Source organism: Protomyctophum parallelum (genome assembly GCF_964188405.1).
Source record: "Protomyctophum parallelum genome assembly, chromosome: 23".
NCBI lineage: Eukaryota > Metazoa > Chordata > Actinopteri > Myctophiformes > Myctophidae > Protomyctophum > Protomyctophum parallelum.
The window spans coordinates 31,231,450-31,248,375 of record NC_139715.1 but is presented as its reverse complement, the minus strand read 5'-3'; the positions used below and the strand labels follow the sequence as shown (position 1 = coordinate 31,248,375).

General features: G+C 50.9%; 2 protein-coding genes across 2 annotated transcripts in view; one reads left to right on the top strand and one right to left on the bottom strand.

Moving 5' to 3' along the window:
• Positions 1-204: 204 nt before the first annotated feature.
• Positions 205-16,926, bottom strand: part of LOC310854012 (transmembrane protein 182-like) — a gene marked incomplete at both ends in the record, with an annotated part of 17,660 nt that continues 938 nt past the window's right edge. The window contains 4 exons of the mRNA XM_083758485.1: positions 205-452; positions 9,813-9,950; positions 13,424-13,528; positions 16,408-16,486. Of these exons, the coding sequence (XP_083614611.1) occupies positions 205-452; positions 9,813-9,950; positions 13,424-13,528; positions 16,408-16,486 (570 nt within the window). The remainder of the gene's footprint in view (positions 453-9,812; positions 9,951-13,423; positions 13,529-16,407; positions 16,487-16,926) is intronic.
• On the top strand, positions 4,600-5,733 carry LOC310854334 (ataxin-3-like; the record flags this gene model as incomplete). The annotated part of the gene is made up of 1 exon (XM_083758932.1): positions 4,600-5,733. One exon carries the CDS (start codon positions 4,600-4,602, stop codon positions 5,731-5,733), a length of 1,134 nt encoding a protein of 377 aa, XP_083615058.1.

Below are 16,926 nucleotides of genomic sequence, written 5' to 3'. Positions count from 1 at the left end.
AACTAATTGGACACATGTTTTTAAAATTGTCAAAAAATATATATAAATTACATATAATATTAATAATAGTATATATATATATATATATATTTATATACACCGGTGTATTAAAAAAAATGTATATATGTTTGTTTTTTGTTTTTTTTGCGATTTTGTGTTAAGATCATCAACTAAAATGCATTAAAAAAAAGAATGAAATTTATTTCACAACTTCAGCATGTGTTCCGGAGTGTCGTTCCGCACCTTCCGGCCAACCGCGATGAAGAGCACGCCGGACAGGAGGCAGAAGAAGCCGGCGACGGGAGCCAGCAGGAAGGAAAACCCGTTATGGACCGCCAGGCGGAAGGCCGGGTCTCCTCTGGTCAGACGCTGCTGCCCCGCAAAGACCTCCAGGGTGTCCAGGACGTGGATCCACACCACGAACATCACCACCACCCCCAGGAGACACACGCCTGGGTGGGGAGAGAGATGGAGAAACATCACCACCACCCCCAGGAGACACACACCTGGGTGGGGAGAGAGATGGAGAAACATCACCACCACCCCCAGGAGACACACACCTGGGTGGGGAGAGAGATGGAGAAACATCACCACCACCCCCAGGAGACACACACCTGGGTGGGGAGAGAGACGGAGAAACATCACCACCACCCCCAGGAGACACACACCTGGGTGGGGAGAGAGACGGAGAAACATCACCACCACCCCCAGGAGACACACACCTGGGTGGGGAGAGAGATAAACATCACCACCACCCCCAGGAGACACACACCTGGGTGGGGAGAGAGACGGAGAAACATCACCACCACCCCCAGGAGACACACACCTTGGTGGGGAGAGAGACGGAGAAACATCACCACCACCCCCAGGAGACACACACCTGGGTGGGGAGAGAGACGGAGAAACATCACCACCACCCCCAGGAGACACACACCTGGGTGGGGAGAGAGATGGAGAAACATCACCACCACCCCCAGGAGACACACACCTGGGTGGGGAGAGAGATGGAGAAACATCACCACCACCCCCAGGAGACACACACTTGGGTGGGGAGAGAGATGGAGAAACATCACCACCACCCCCAGGAGACACACACCTGGGTGGGGAGAGAGATGGAGAAACATCACCACCACCCCCAGGAGACACACACCTGGGTGGGGAGAGAGATGGAGAAACATCACCACCACCCCCAGGAGACACACACCTGGGTGGGGAGAGAGACGGAGAAACATCACCACCACCCCCAGGAGACACACACCTGGGGAGAGAGATGGAGAAACATCACCACCACCCCTAGGAGACACACACCTGGGTGGGGAGAGAGACGGAGAAACATCACCACCACCCCCAGCAGACACATGCCTGGGTGGGGAGAGAGATGGAGAAACATCACCACCACCCCCAGGAGACACACACCTGGGTGGGGAGAGAGAAGGAGAAACATCACCACCACCCCCAGGAGACACACACCTGGGTGGGGAGAGAGACGGAGAAACATCACCACCACCCCCAGGAGACACACACCTGGGTGGGGAGAGAGACGGAGAAACATCACCACCACCCCCAGGAGACACACACCTGGGTGGGGAGAGAGAAGGAGAAACATCACCACCACCCCCAGGAGACACACACCTGGGTGGGGAGAGAGATGGAGAAACATCACCACCACCCCCAGGAGACACACACCTGGGTGGGGAGAGAGACGGAGAAACATCACCACCACCCCCAGGAGACACACACCTGGGTGGGGAGAGAGACGGAGAAACATCACCACCACCCCCAGGAGACACACACCTGGGTGGGGAGAGAGACGGAGAAACATCACCACCACCCCCAGGAGACACACACCTGGGTGGGGAGAGAGAAGGAGAAACATCACCACCACCCCCAGGAGACACACACCTGGGTGGGGAGAGAGAAGGAGAAACATCACCACCACCCCCAGGAGACACACACCTGGGTGGGGAGAGAGAAGGAGAAACATCACCACCACCCCCAGGAGACACACACCTGGGTGGGGAGAGAGAAGGAGAAACATCACCACCACCCCCAGGAGACACACACCTGGGTGGGGAGAGAGACGGAGAAACATCACCACCACCCCCAGGAGACACACACCTGGGTGGGGAGAGAGATGGAGAAACATCACCACCACCCCCAGGAGACACACACCTGGGTGGGGAGAGAGATGGAGAAACATCACCACCACCCCCAGGAGACACACACCTGGGTGGGGAGAGAGATGGAGAAACATCACCACCACCCCCAGGAGACACACACCTGGGTGGGGAGAGAGATGGAGAAACATCACCACCACCCCCAGGAGACACACACCTGGGTGGGGAGAGAGAGAAACATCACCACCACCCCCAGGAGACACACACCTGGGTGGGGAGAGAGAGAAACATCACCACCACCCCCAGGAGACACACACCTGGGTGGGGAGAGAGATGGAGAAACATCACCACCACCCCCAGGAGACACACACCTGGGTGGGGAGAGAGATGGAGAAACATCACCACCACCCCCAGGAGACACACACCTGGGTGGGGAGAGAGAAGGAGAAACATCACCACCACCCCCAGGAGACACACACCTGGGTGGGGAGAGAGACGGAGAAACATCACCACCACCCCCAGGAGACACACACCTGGGTGGGGAGAGAGAAGGAGAAACATCACCACCACCCCCAGGAGACACACACCTGGGTGGGGAGAGAGACGGAGAAACATCACCACCACCCCCAGGAGACACACACCTGGGTGGGGAGAGAGATGGAGAAACATCACCACCACCCCCAGGAGACACACACCTGGGTGGGGAGAGAGAAGGAGAAACATCACCACCACCCCCAGGAGACACACACCTGGGTGGGGAGAGAGACGGAGAAACATCACCACCACCCCCAGGAGACACACACCTGGGTGGGGAGAGAGATGGAGAAACATCACCACCACCCCCAGGAGACACACACCTGGGGAGAGAAAGGCCATCATAGGCAGACCTGTATCCCGAGAGAAGACAGACTGCACACAGAATGAAGTGGAAACCGAGCTACACTTCCTAACCATCTGTCCATTGTACCAAAACATCAGAGACACATACTGTCTGTCCACTGTACCAAGACATCAGAGACACATACTGTCTGTCCACTGTACCAAGACATCAGAGACACATACTGTCTGTCCACTGTACCAAGACATCAGAGACACATACTGCCTGTCCACTGTACCAAGACATCAGAGACACATACTGTCTGTCCATTGTACCAAGACATCAGAGACACATACTTCCCACAGATTACAACCACACACGGAGGTTTTGAAAACATGACCAATGACAAAAAAACTCCCATATCTGCTGGGCAAAGTACAACAATGTGCAAATAACACAGCAGCAAGATGTGTGAGTTGCTGTGATAGGAGAAGGATATCAAATGGAACACAACCACCGTAAAGACTAATCATTGTGTATATTCCTGCACTCTACCTGCATCGAGTGATCTTGGTACATAGAATTTGATCTATTGAAGATTCTGACCTTCAAATGTACATCATTTTAGTTTTGATTGTATTGTACTGTATTGTTGTATTGTTCTTTCTGCTTTGGCAATGTAAACGTATGTTTTCTCATGCCAATAAAGCCCTTTGAATTGAATTGAATTGAGAGATGGAGAATAGAGAAACATCACCACCACCCCCAGGAGACACAGGCCTGGGGAGAGAGAGAGAGGAATGGAGAATATGGAAACATCAGGGCACCACTGTATCTCTCTTTTTTTAAAATATATATCACCTTAAAGGCGATATAGCGACTGCTAGGTCTGAGACAGCACGAGGCGAGGCGACAGCACTATACCGACTGCCACCGTGCCCCCATTTTGGAAATGGAATGGAAATGTTTTGGAATTAACCCCTGATGTAACTAAGTCAGTTCTGTCGTCAGAGATGTAGTGTAGTGTCAGCACTGTATCCGTCTATATCTGTTAACCCATTCTGACCTGAGATCAGATTCTAATAAATGTCTTCTACATCCTGACAGTTTTCTGAAAAAGCTATGTTTCTATGTCAGTCGTTCTTTCGATTTTTCAAAAATAGCAGACCTACAAGCTCGTAGCGCGCCACTCGGTGGCGCGCTACGAGCTTGTAGATCTGCTATTTTTCAATAGCTAAAGCATAGCATAATGCTAACACCAAAATGGGTTAAATAGCCCCGTGGTCATTCAAGGCGTCGATGACGTCACTGTGATGACCTCAGTACTATAATGACGTCACTGTGATGACCTCAGCACTATAATGATGTCACTGTGATGACCTCAGCACTATAACATCAGCCCTGTGCGTGTCGGCGCGCGGCCAGTCTTCATTCGAACCGGTCGTCGGCAACATTATCGAGGGGGAGTGACACACAAATCTGTGACAATATTATTTGGGTAAACAAATCCCTTAAATCACAGTAAAGTCCTCAAAGTAGTTTTATCGTTCATCCAGAAACGCTCAGTGCTGAAATCAAAGTATTATTATGAAAGTAATGCACACATAGCGAACTTGCATGTACTCCCAGAGTGGCAACGAACGTGTGACACGAATTAACTAAACCATGGACTCCATATTTCACGAGAAACAAGACGGCTCTCTCTGCGCCCAGCACTGCCTCAACAACCTCCTCCAGGGGGAGTATTTCACCCCCGTGGACCTCTCCTCCATCGCCCAGCAGCTGGACGAAGAGGAACGCATGAGGATGGCCGAGGGAGGCGTGGCCAGCGACGAGTACCGGACCTTCCTGCGGCAGCCGTCGGGGAACATGGACGACAGCGGCTTCTTCTCCATCCAGGTGATCAGCAGCGCGCTGGGCAAAGTGTGGGGCCTGGAGCAGGTCCTCTTCAACAGCCCGGAGTACCGGCGGCAGATGACGGAGCCCACCGACGAGAAGGCCTTCATCTGCAACTACAAGGAGCACTGGTTCACGGTGCGGAAGCTCGGGCAGCAGTGGTTCAACCTGAACTCGCTGCTGACGGGGCCGGAGCTGATCTCGGACACCTACCTGGACCTGTTCCTGGCGCAGCTGCAGCAGGAGGGCTACTCCATCTTCGTGGTCCTGGGGAACCTGCCGGAGTGCGAGGCGGACCAGGTCCTGGGCATGGTGAGGGTGCAGCAGCAGCAGCGGCCCCGGCTCATGGGAGGAGAGGCCCGGTCCGGTGGTGGTGGGCTCATGGGAGAGGCCCGGTCCAGTGGGCTCCAGGGCCTCCAGGGCATGAGGCCTTTGTCTCAGCCTTCGTGGGCAGCAGGCCTGGGGCTCATGGAGGACGGGGACAGGGACAGCGACGAGCTGTGGAGAGCCCTGGCCCTCAGCCGACGAGACGTGGAGGTGGAGGATGAAGACGCCGACCTCCGGCAGGCCATACAGCTCAGCATGCAGGGGGGTGGGGGTGGGGGCGGGGGTGGGGGCGGGGCGACCAGCGGGAGGTCTTTGGAGTCCAGCGTGGGAAACGTTAAGACTAGCAGCCGGGACGCAGCGCCACCGGGGGCAGCAGCGGCAGGCGACGGCGGTGGAATCTCAGAGGGCACCCAGAGCGAGATGTCCCCAGCGGAGGAGGTGCGTCGAAGGAGACAGGCCTACTTCGATCGGCAGTCGCAGCAGCAGCAGGCAGAGGATGGAGCGACGGGCAGCGGCGGATCAGGATCACAGGGCCGTGCTGGTGACGGAGAGGAGGGTCCACGGAACAAGCCCTAGAGACGGCGAGGAGGGCCCTGGAGCCCTAGAGGAGGGCCCTGGAGCCCTAGAGGAGGGCCCTGCACGGAACAAGCCCTAGAGAGGAGAGCCCTGGAGCCCTAGAGGAGGGCCCTGCACGGAACAAGCCCTAGAGGAGGGCCCTGCACGGAACAAGCCCTAGAGAGGAGGGCCCTGCAGGGAACAAGCCCTAGAGAGGAGGGCCCTGCACGGAACAAGCCCTAGAGAGGAGGGCCCTGCACGGAACAAGCCCTAGAGGAGGGCCCTGCACGGAACAAGCCCTAGAGGAGGGCCCTGCACGGAACAAGCCCTAGAGAGGAGGGCCCTGCACGGAACAAGCCCTAGAGAGGAGGGCCCTGCACGGAACAAGCCCTAGAGAGGAGGGCCCTGCACGGAACAAGCCCTAGAGGAGGGCCCTGCACGGAACAAGCCCTAGAGGAGGGCCCTGCACGGAACAAGCCCTAGAGAGGAGGGCCCTGCACGGAACAAGCCCTAGAGGAGGGCCCTGGAGCCCTAGAGAGGAGGGCCCTGCACGGAACAAGCCCTAGAGAGGAGGGCCCTGCACGGAACAAGCCCTAGAGAAGAGCCCTGCACAGAACAAGCCCTAGAGAGGAGGGCCCTGGAGCCCTAGAGGAGGGCCCTGCACGGAACAAGCCCTAGAGAGGAGGGCCCTGCACGGAACAAGCCCTAGAGAGGAGGGCCCTGCACGGAACAAGCCCTAGAGAGGAGGGCCCTGCACGGAACAAGCCCTAGAGGAGGGCCCTGCACGGAACAAGCCCTAGAGGAGGGCCCTGCACGGAACAAGCCCTAGAGAGGAGGGCCCTGCACGGAACAAGCCCTAGAGAGGAGGGCCCTGCACGGAACAAGCCCTAGAGAGGAGGGCCCTGCACGGAACAAGCCCTAGAGAGGAGGGCCCTGCACAGAACAAGCCCTAGAGAGGAGGGCCCTGCACGGAACAAGCCCTAGAGGAGGGCCCTGCACAGAACAAGCCCTAGAGGAGGGCCCTGCACGGAACAAGCCCTAGAGGAGGGCCCTGCACGGAACAAGCCCTAGAGAGGAGGGCCCTGCACAGAACAAGCCCTAGAGAGGAGGGCCCTGCACGGAACAAGCCCTAGAGGAGGGCCCTGCACGGAACAAGCCCTAGAGAGGAGGGCCCTGCACGGAACAAGCCCTAGAGAGGAGGGCCCTGCACGGAACAAGCCCTAGAGGAGGGCCCTGCACGGAACAAGCCCTAGAGAGGAGGGCCCTGCACGGAACAAGCCCTAGAGAGGAGGGCCCTGCACGGAACAAGCCCTAGAGAGGAGGGCCCTGCACGGAACAAGCCCTAGAGGAGGGCCCTGGAGCCCTAGAGGAGGGTCCTGCACGGAACAAGCCCTAGAGGAGGGCCCTGGAGCCCTAGAGAAGAGCCCTGCACGGAACAAGCCCTAGAGAGGAGGGCCCTGCACGGAACAAGCCCTAGAGAGGAGGGCCCTGCACGGAACAAGCCCTAGAGGAGGGCCCTGCACGGAACAAGCCCTAGAGAGGAGGGCCCTGCACGGAACAAGCCCTAGAGAGGAGGGCCCTGCACGGAACAAGCCCTAGAGGAGGGCCCTGCACGGAACAAGCCCTAGAGAGGAGGGCCCTGCACGGAACAAGCCCTAGAGAGGAGGGCCCTGCACGGAACAAGCCCTAGAGAAGAGCCCTGCACAGAACAAGCCCTAGAGAGGAGGGCCCTGGAGCCCTAGAGGAGGGCCCTGCACGGAACAAGCCCTAGAGAGGAGGGCCCTGCACGGAACAAGCCCTAGAGAGGAGGGCCCTGCACGGAACAAGCCCTAGAGGAGGGCCCTGCACGGAACAAGCCCTAGAGAGGAGGGCCCTGCACGGAACAAGCCCTAGAGAGGAGGGCCCTGCACGGAACAAGCCCTAGAGGAGGGCCCTGCACGGAACAAGCCCTAGAGAGGAGGGCCCTGCAGGGAACAAGCCCTAGAGAGGAGGGCCCTGCAGGGAACAAGCCCTAGAGAGGAGGGCCCTGCACGGAACAAGCCCTAGAGGAGGGCCCTGCACGGAACAAGCCCTAGAGAGGAGGGCCCTGCAGGGAACAAGCCCTAGAGAGGAGGGCCCTGCAGGGAACAAGCCCTAGAGGAGGGCCCTGCACGGAACAAGCCCTAGAGAGGAGGGCCCTGCACGGAACAAGCCCTAGAGAGGAGGGCCCTGCACGGAACAAGCCCTAGAGAGGAGGGCCCTGCACAGAACAAGCCCTAGAGAGGAGGGCCCTGCACGGAACAAGCCCTAGAGGAGGGCCCTGCACGGAACAAGCCCTAGAGAGGAGGGCCCTGCACAGAACAAGCCCTAGAGAGGAGGGCCCTGCACGGAACAAGCCCTAGAGGAGGGCCCTGCACGGAACAAGCCCTAGAGGAGGGCCCTGCACGGAACAAGCCCTAGAGGAGGGCCCTGCACGGAACAAGCCCTAGAGGAGGGCCCTGCACGGAACAAGCCCTAGAGAGGAGGGCCCTGCACGGAACAAGCCCTAGAGGAGGGCCCTGCACGGAACAAGCCCTAGAGAGGAGGGCCCTGCACGGAACAAGCCCTAGAGAGGAGGGCCCTGCACGGAACAAGCCCTAGACCCAGTGAAGGGGAGAAAGCTTCTCCGATGTCCATTTCCGGCTGGATCAGAAACCCCCCCAATAAAGCAGTGGTTCTCAACCAGTGGTCCTTGAGGCGGTTCCAGGTGGTATCTAAAACCACATATTACACACATAAAGACCCCCAGGAGGTGTTCTGAATCTTCTAAACGTCATTAACACGCCGCTCAGATTTGTCTCCAGACAATCATGTCATTTTCAACTAACAAGCCATTTTTTTCAAGGGTGTAGTCTAGTCTAGACTAGTCTAGACTAGTTTAGAGTGTGGATATTCAAGGTCATTCGTGTATGCTCTATTTTCGGAGCACTTTAATAATGCTTTGGGGCGAAAATTGCACGATTTTTTTTTCTTCTTCCCAGTTGTAATATTTTTTCAGCATTTGGGTGTACCCATAATTAGATAACCCCATAGTTAGATAAACTTATAAACAACAACAAAAAAGACCAGCAATTTCAGTGCTGTGTGCCACATTTCAGTTCATTTCACTGTTATGTCACAGACACGTTGTGAACATTTGTGTTCTCAACCCATTCAGGACGGGAGCCCCGCTTTGGTGCATTATGTTGTACTTTAGCTATTGAAAAATAGCAGATCTACAAGCTCATAGCACGGCACCCGGGGTGCTGCTCTACAAGCTTGTAGATCTGCTATTTTTGAAAGATCGTGAAAACGTGCCGCAAAGCTTTGAATATATATATATTCTTTCAGAGCGAGCGGTTTTTAACTCAAATCTTTGCTCCCGTGGGGGTCCCTGAAACAACATAATTTGAGATGGGGGTCAGTGGCCAAATACATATCATTCTGGGGATCCTTGACATGGAATTATTTGAGAACCACTGACATGGAAACATTTTCAGAAAACTGTCAGGATTAACCCATTTAGGCCTGAGGCCCATTCTGAAAACGCCTCTAAATCCTGACCTAAGTTTTCTGAAAAACTTCAAATGTTCATATAGCAGCATCAATTTTTTTACATTTTTGAATACTGTACATACTGTACAGAACCCAAAAATGGGTTCCCGGCCTGAGAGGGTAAAACACCAAAAGGGGTTCCCACCCAGAATGGGGGAAGACATTTGTAGAATATGTTCTCAGGTCTAAATTAGCCCATTCTGAACGGGAACCCATTTTGGTGTTGGCATCATGTTATGCTTTAGCTATTGAAAAATAGCAGATCTACAAGCTCGTAGCGCGCCACCGAGTGGCGCGCTACGAGCTTGTAGGTCTGCTATTTTTGAAAAATCAAAGAACTACTGACATTTTTAGAATCTGATCTCAGGTCAGAATGGGTTCATCAGACCAGTGTGTGTCCAGTGGAAACCTCGTATGAATCTGATCTCAGGTCAGAATGGGTTAAATCACAGCTATTGCACACGTGTACAAAACGTCCGCAGGGGAAACATATCTACAGAGTACCTTCATACAGTACAGCGTACAGTACGTGAACGCAGCATCCTCACCTCCCGAAAGCTGAAAAGCCCCGCCCGCTTTATAGAGCCTGTGATTGGCCAGTGGGGCAGCGCAGATGACCAGAAATCCACCAATCACCACGGAGACCACGCCCATTATGAGGAGGACACTCCAGAAGGTTCTGAACACTGTAAATAGAGACAACAGGATGTTATTTATGACAACAGGATGTCCTGCTAAACAGGATGACAAAAAATATATCACTTTATTTTACACAATGAATATATATCATTGGTTCCCAAAGTGGGGTCCGGGGACCCCCAGGGGTCCTTGAGGGAGTTCCAGGGGTCCCCAGCTAAATGATACTTTGGAACTAAATGGACCCTTATGGGTCTGTAACTCAGGAGAGTGTACAAATGGACCCGTTCCATTTCTACACTCTCAGAGTTAAATTAACATTGATTTTCACAATATAAACTGGGGGTCCCAGAGATAGAAATGCCATTAACCCATTCTGACCTGAGATCAGATTCTAAAAATGTCTTCTACATCCTGACAGTTTTCCATTCTGACCTGAGATCAGATTCTAAAAATGTCTTCTATGTCAGTCGCTCTTCGATTTTTCACAAATAGCAGACCTACAAGCTCGTATACGAGCTTGTAGATCTGCTATTTTTCAATAGCTAAAGCATAACGTAATGCTAACACCAAAATGGGTTCCCGTTCAGAATGGGTTAAATGGGGGTCCGTCCGTAGACTAATGCATGTCAAACTGGGGGGTCCTTGAAATTAAACGGGTTGAGCATCACTGCTAGAGCCGTAAGAATCTGGTCCCTGGCACATATTTTCTAACGGAGGTCCGCGGGGTGATAAGTGTCATTTTAGGGGTCCTTGACATGAAAAGGTCGTGCTGACCAGAGTCACCCAAACCCACTTAAAGGACACCTTTTGGTTTATCGAGATAAGCAAAGACGAAACATCGGAGGTTTGCGGGAAAAGAAGATGTGCTACGCCTGCACACAGTGTGACAAGAGTTTCAATAGGTCACGTCGCCTGACAATACACCAGCGTATATCCACACCGGAGAGAAGCCATACCGCTGTAAGCAGTGTGACAAGAGTTTCAATAGGTCACGTCGCCTGACAATACACCAGCGTATCCACACCGGAGAGAAGCCATACCGCTGTAAGCAGTGTGACAAGAGTTTCAATAGGTCACGTCGCCTGACAATACACCAGCGTATCCACACCGGAGAGAAGCCATACCGCTGTAAGCAGTGTGACAAGAGTTTCAATAGGTCACGTCGCCTGACAATACACCAGCGTATCCACACCGGAGAGAAGCCATACCGCTGTAAGCAGTGTGACAAGAGTTTCAATAGGTCACGTCGCCTGACAATACACCAGCGTATATCCACACCGGAGAGAAGCCATACCGCTGTAAGCAGTGTGACAAGAGTTTCAATAGGTCACGTCGCCTGACAATACACCAGCGTATCCACACCGGAGAGAAGCCATACCGCTGTAAGCAGTGTGACAAGGGTTTCCACGAGCCGGGCGGTCTCACTAGACACCAGCGCATCCACACCGGAGAGAAGCCATACCGCTGTAAGCAGTGTGACAAGAGTTTCAATCAGTCTCAAGTCACACCGGCGTATCCACACCGGAGAGAAACCATACCACTGTAAACTGTGTGACAAGGGCTTCATGAACAGAAGTAGTCTCAAAACTAAGTCACACCTGCGTCTCCATACTGGAGAAAAACCCGTACCACTGTACCATGTATGGCAAGACTTTCAACTAGAGATGTCCCGATACTGTATTGGTATCGGGGAAAAGTATCGGATCGGCCCTGATTTGTCATATCGGTATCTGCGAATATGCCAGTCTAACCACCGATTCCACACAGGGGTAAGGGGTCGACACTATGCCAGTCTAACCACCGATTCCACACAGGGGTAAGGGGTCGACACTATGGCAGTCTAACCACCGATTCCACACAGGGGACACGATGGCAGGTAAATAAAATGTTAGGGCATGTGGAGTTCGCTTTGGAGTTGCCCCAAACTGCAAGTGCACATTTGAGTGAGGAGTCTGCTATTAACACACCACGAGATATAGCTATAAACACAACATGAGATCACGACACTGGTATCGCTATGCGAACATGCTAAATATGTATTTTTTATTTTACAAAAGATAATGGTAATTTATTTTTGTATTACTTACTATAGCCCTTCTAAACCCCATGGCCATGCACGGAATATCAGGGGATCTATTGAATGTGAAGGGGGAGGTTATTGAGCCACAGTGTGGTACCTCCCCCTTCACATTCAGCAGAACCTCTGATCTTTTGTGGCCAGATGTAATTTCCTGGGGTCTAGTAGGACTATAGTAAATAACAATAAAGAAATCACCGTAAGATTTTGTAAAAAAGGAAGTATTTAGCCCCATGTTTCGAATGCCCCCCCCCCCCCCCCCCCATCTTTTACTTTGTCTAATAACAACCTAAAACATGAACCTTGTTTGACCCATTCTGAACGGGAACCCATTTTGGTGTTAGCATAATGTTATGCTTTAGCTATTGAAAAATAGCAGACCTACAAGCTCATAGCGCGCCACAGAGTGGCGCGCTACGAGCTTGTAGGTCTGCTATTTCTGAAAAATCGAAGAGCGACTGACATTTTTAGAATCTGATCTCAGGTCAGAATGGGTTAATCAGACCAGTGTGTGTCCAGTGGAAACCTCGTATGAATCTGATCTCAGGTCAGAATGGGTTAAAAAAAAAGAAAAAAGTCCTTTATTTAAAGTCACAAACTGCTGCAACAACTGAACATTTTGTTCAAAGATTGTTCTTCAGAAACTTTACACATCCACATATTATGATAACATCATCCTAAGGTTAGCAAGGAATATCACCTCTAATACAAGCCATGTTTTGTATTGAGAATATAGGTTGCTACAGTACCTTCGGGAAGGAGATATCTCCATTTTCGTCACCACTACTAAACCCCTTATCCCTAACGTTCAACTAGCCAATCTACATCGACACGTTGTGAGCTTGTAGACTGGTCTTTTAACTATTAAAAAATGTTTAGCAAAATAGTAAAAAAAAGAAGGCAAAGAAGTTTAGGGGTAAGGGGTTTAGCGGTGACGGAAATGGAGCCCATCCATGGTGGTTCTAGCATACAATAAGGTCAGACTAAAGAGATATTTTGTCCATAAGTCGACTCTGAGGCTTAATCAGGGTTTTGTCCAGGACTAGACTGAGCTGTGGACATTGCTCTGTGCCCTTATGTCTCTATGTATTTAAATGTATTTTTATTTCTGTTTTGTGTTATGTCAAATGTGTGTATATGTGTTGTGTTGCATACAAAAAAAAATCATCGGCTACACTGACAAAAAAACACATAAAAACTATATGAAAACTAAGCCATGATGACTAAAACTGACTAAATATACTGTTGATTGTGTCAATAAATAAAAACTAGACTAAAATGTTAGGAAGGGACTAGTGGACAAGAGATCCAGTATAAGTCATTTTACACTTGGTTGCATGCTGAAAATAGCAGATCTACAAGGAGTGCACACAACCCCACTTTGGGGACCACCGTTTAACACAACATGCCTCTTTCACCAAATATATCTTAAATTCCACCAACCAATGGCAGAGTCCGCTGTGGAGGGATGTGATTGGCCAGGCTCGGCGAGGGCGGGGAATGGGAAGAGGAAGGCGGGCTCACACACCTTGGAACTCGGCTGATTGGCTGAGGAGAACAACAGGGGCGGAACAAAACAATGAAACAAAGTGTGTGTGTGTGTGTGTGTGTGTGTGTGTGTGTGTGTGTGTGTGTGTGTGTGTGTGCGCGAGTGTGTGCATACGTGCACACACACATAACTCGGCATTGATACATATCTTAACCCATTCTGAACGGGCACCCATTTTGGTGTCAGCATCATGTTATGCTTTAGCTATTGAAAAATAGCAGATCTACAAGCTCATAGCGCGCCACTCGGTGGCGCGCTATGAGCTTGTAGATCTGCTATTTTTTTTAAATTGAAGAACGACTGACATTTTAGAATCTGATCTCAGGTCAGAATTGGTTCATCAGACCAGTGTGTCCGGTGGAAACCTCGTATGAATCTGATCTCAGGTCAGAATGGGTTCATCAGACCAGTGTGTGTCCGGCGGAAACCTCGTATGAATCTGATCTCAGGTCAGAATGGGTTAATTACGTCACCACCATTACATCAGCATACGCACATAAAAAAGGCCAGCCCACCACAGTATAGTACAACTTACATACATGTATACATACTGTACATACTGTAGCACTTTTATATACATTACCTGTTACCCAACCAATATTGAAAAGTATCGTAATTACGTCACCATTGACAGCCAGTTATAACCTGACTTTAGTATTTAATTCCAATGTTTTACAGAGGCTGAGATTTGAAGTGTATACTTGGTAGGTATCGATGGTGACGTTATTAAGATATGTATCAATGCCGGGTTATAACCGGCTTTTGATGACGACGTAATAAAGATAGGTTTCAGATGACATGCATGTATACAGTCATACAGACATTACCTTTAATCCACCAGACACTGAAAGATATCCTAATTACGTCACCATCAACAGCCAGTTATAACAGACACTGAAACATATCCTAATTACGTCACCATCAACAGCCAGTTATAACAGACACTGAAACATATCCTAATTACGTCACCATCGACAGCCAGTTATAACAGACACTGAAACATATCCTAATTACGTCACCATCGACAGCCAGTTATAACAGACACTGAAACATATCCTAATTACGTCACCATCGACAGCCAGTTATAACAGACACTGAAACATATCCTAATTACGTCACCATCGACAGCTAGTTATAACAGACACTGAAACATATCCTAATTACGTCACCATCGACAGCCAGTTATAACAGACACTGAAACATATCCTAATTACGTCACCATCGACAGCTAGTTATAACAGACACTGAAACATATCCTAATTACGGGTCGCTTCCTATAATTACTTGCTCTCAATGATGACGTAAAAAAAAAGATGTGGATAAACCGTTTCAGTTCGTACGACGTGTGAGACCGTCATAAGGATCCCGAAATATTAGTGCCTATGACGTCTGTGGATGTCCTAGCGACGCAGGGCGAGATAAGAATATTCAGAATTTGTCATCTTTTTTATTTTTGGCATTTCGCTTTTCGCTTTCCGTACGCTAACGCTCTGTGCAACAATTAGCTTGTCATTGACTCCCATGTTAGCGCGGCGGAAAGAATGACTCGTATCTCCTAATCCAGCACGCTCTCCGTGGTGATGAATGGATCGATATGCTGGCGCTTCATTTCTGCTCCTCGTCCGTCTCTCCCGCAAAATGTGAACGCTTTTTGGAGCGTAATTCTTTTTAATGAAGATGATCGGGGATGTGAGGTCACTTAGTAAAGTCAACTTTTTTAGGAAAGTGTTTCCGGTTCATGGCTTTCAGAGTAAGAGCGATCAGACAAATCTGGCACCCCGGAGCTTCTATTTTGATGCACTTCCGGCACTAAATGTACCCAATGCCAGAGTGTAATTGGTTTTCGATGGTGACGTAATGACGATATGTTTTAGTGTTGGGAGGATTAAAGGTAATGCTCCTGTGTATACATGTATGCAATCTGGCACCACTGCCGTATCAGGCACAGTTTGCTGGGACGGTGCATACGCATCAAAAGTGGCGGGTTGTCTGGGACGGTTTTTGGCGCAAAGTAACCACAGTATACCGCTAATCAACTTACAAATTACATATACATATGTAATTGGTTGACAGTTTGTAGCGGTCGAAAGTACTTGCGCGTTCTGCTTGCGCACTAGTTGGCCATTTATGGCTTACTATAGTGTGCAACAAGCAAGTATGCACTCGACAGAGTGCAGTTCTAGTTTTTTTAATTTAAAGTTTTATCCCACAATTTTGTAACCCAGTTTTTCTTTTCACCCAGTGCCAATTATCTAATGTAATCCTGGGCGCTACACTTCCTCTGCCAACCTGGGGGGGCAGCGGACTGACCTCATGCCTCCTTCTATGCATGAGGAGTCCAAGCTGCTTCTTTTCACCTGACAGAGGGGAATTTCCCCGGCCGGACGTAGCGCGTGGAAGGAACACGTTATTCCGACCAGTTCCTTTCCCCTCCATCAGGCGCCCCGGCTGGCCAGGGGGAGGTCGTTTTAGAGACCAGGATTACTGCATGTTTTTGTGAGGGTACCTACCCTAGGGGACACGGGGAGAACATGCAAACTCCACACAGAAAGGCCCTTTCGCCAACCCCCGCCTCGGGTATGGGCACTGATGACGCGGAGGAGGGAACACGCCTCCAGTGCCCACAGTGTCCCCAGCGGGAATCGAACCCAGGACCTTCTAGCTGTGAGGCGACAGCACTACCAACTGTGCCACCGTGCCCCCGTGCAGTTCTAGTTTTAGTCTAGATTTTATTTGTTGACAAACTTGTCAATACATTTAGTCTTTGTTTTAGTCATCACAGTTAATTTAGTTTCCATTTAGTTTTCGTCAGTGAAAAAAAGGTAGTCGACGAACTTTTTTCGTCATAGTTTTAGTCGACGAAATCAGCACTGCTTACCGCTCCACATCGCCCACACAGAGAGGAGGTCCGGGCTGCCCCTGAATGCACACCTCCACAACAGACCTTCATGAAAGAGCTACACACACACACACACACACACACACACACACACACACACACACACACACACACACACTTAACAAGAAATTCTTGAACACAAACAATAGTGGATGTGCAAACTTGAAAAACTCAAGCTTCAGGATACAGATCACGGGTACAGAAAGCATCGCCTTCTCCATATATGGCGACTGCCAATTATTGCAGACACTGAACAGAATTTTGCCGATGCCTGATCAGCTCTGGGCTTATTGGGCATGCCTGCAATCTGCAGGCCCCTCACCACTGATTTATGGACATTACCGAGGCTTCCAAATATGAAATCAAGTAGTTTACATCTGTAGACAAGCTGTATAATAGCATCCTTAAGACGCTGGTACTGAAGCACCTTGGTCAGGAATGCCTCTTCCAGACTGTGGTCAAATTTGCCACACAAATGGTCACATCTCTACTGTCCTC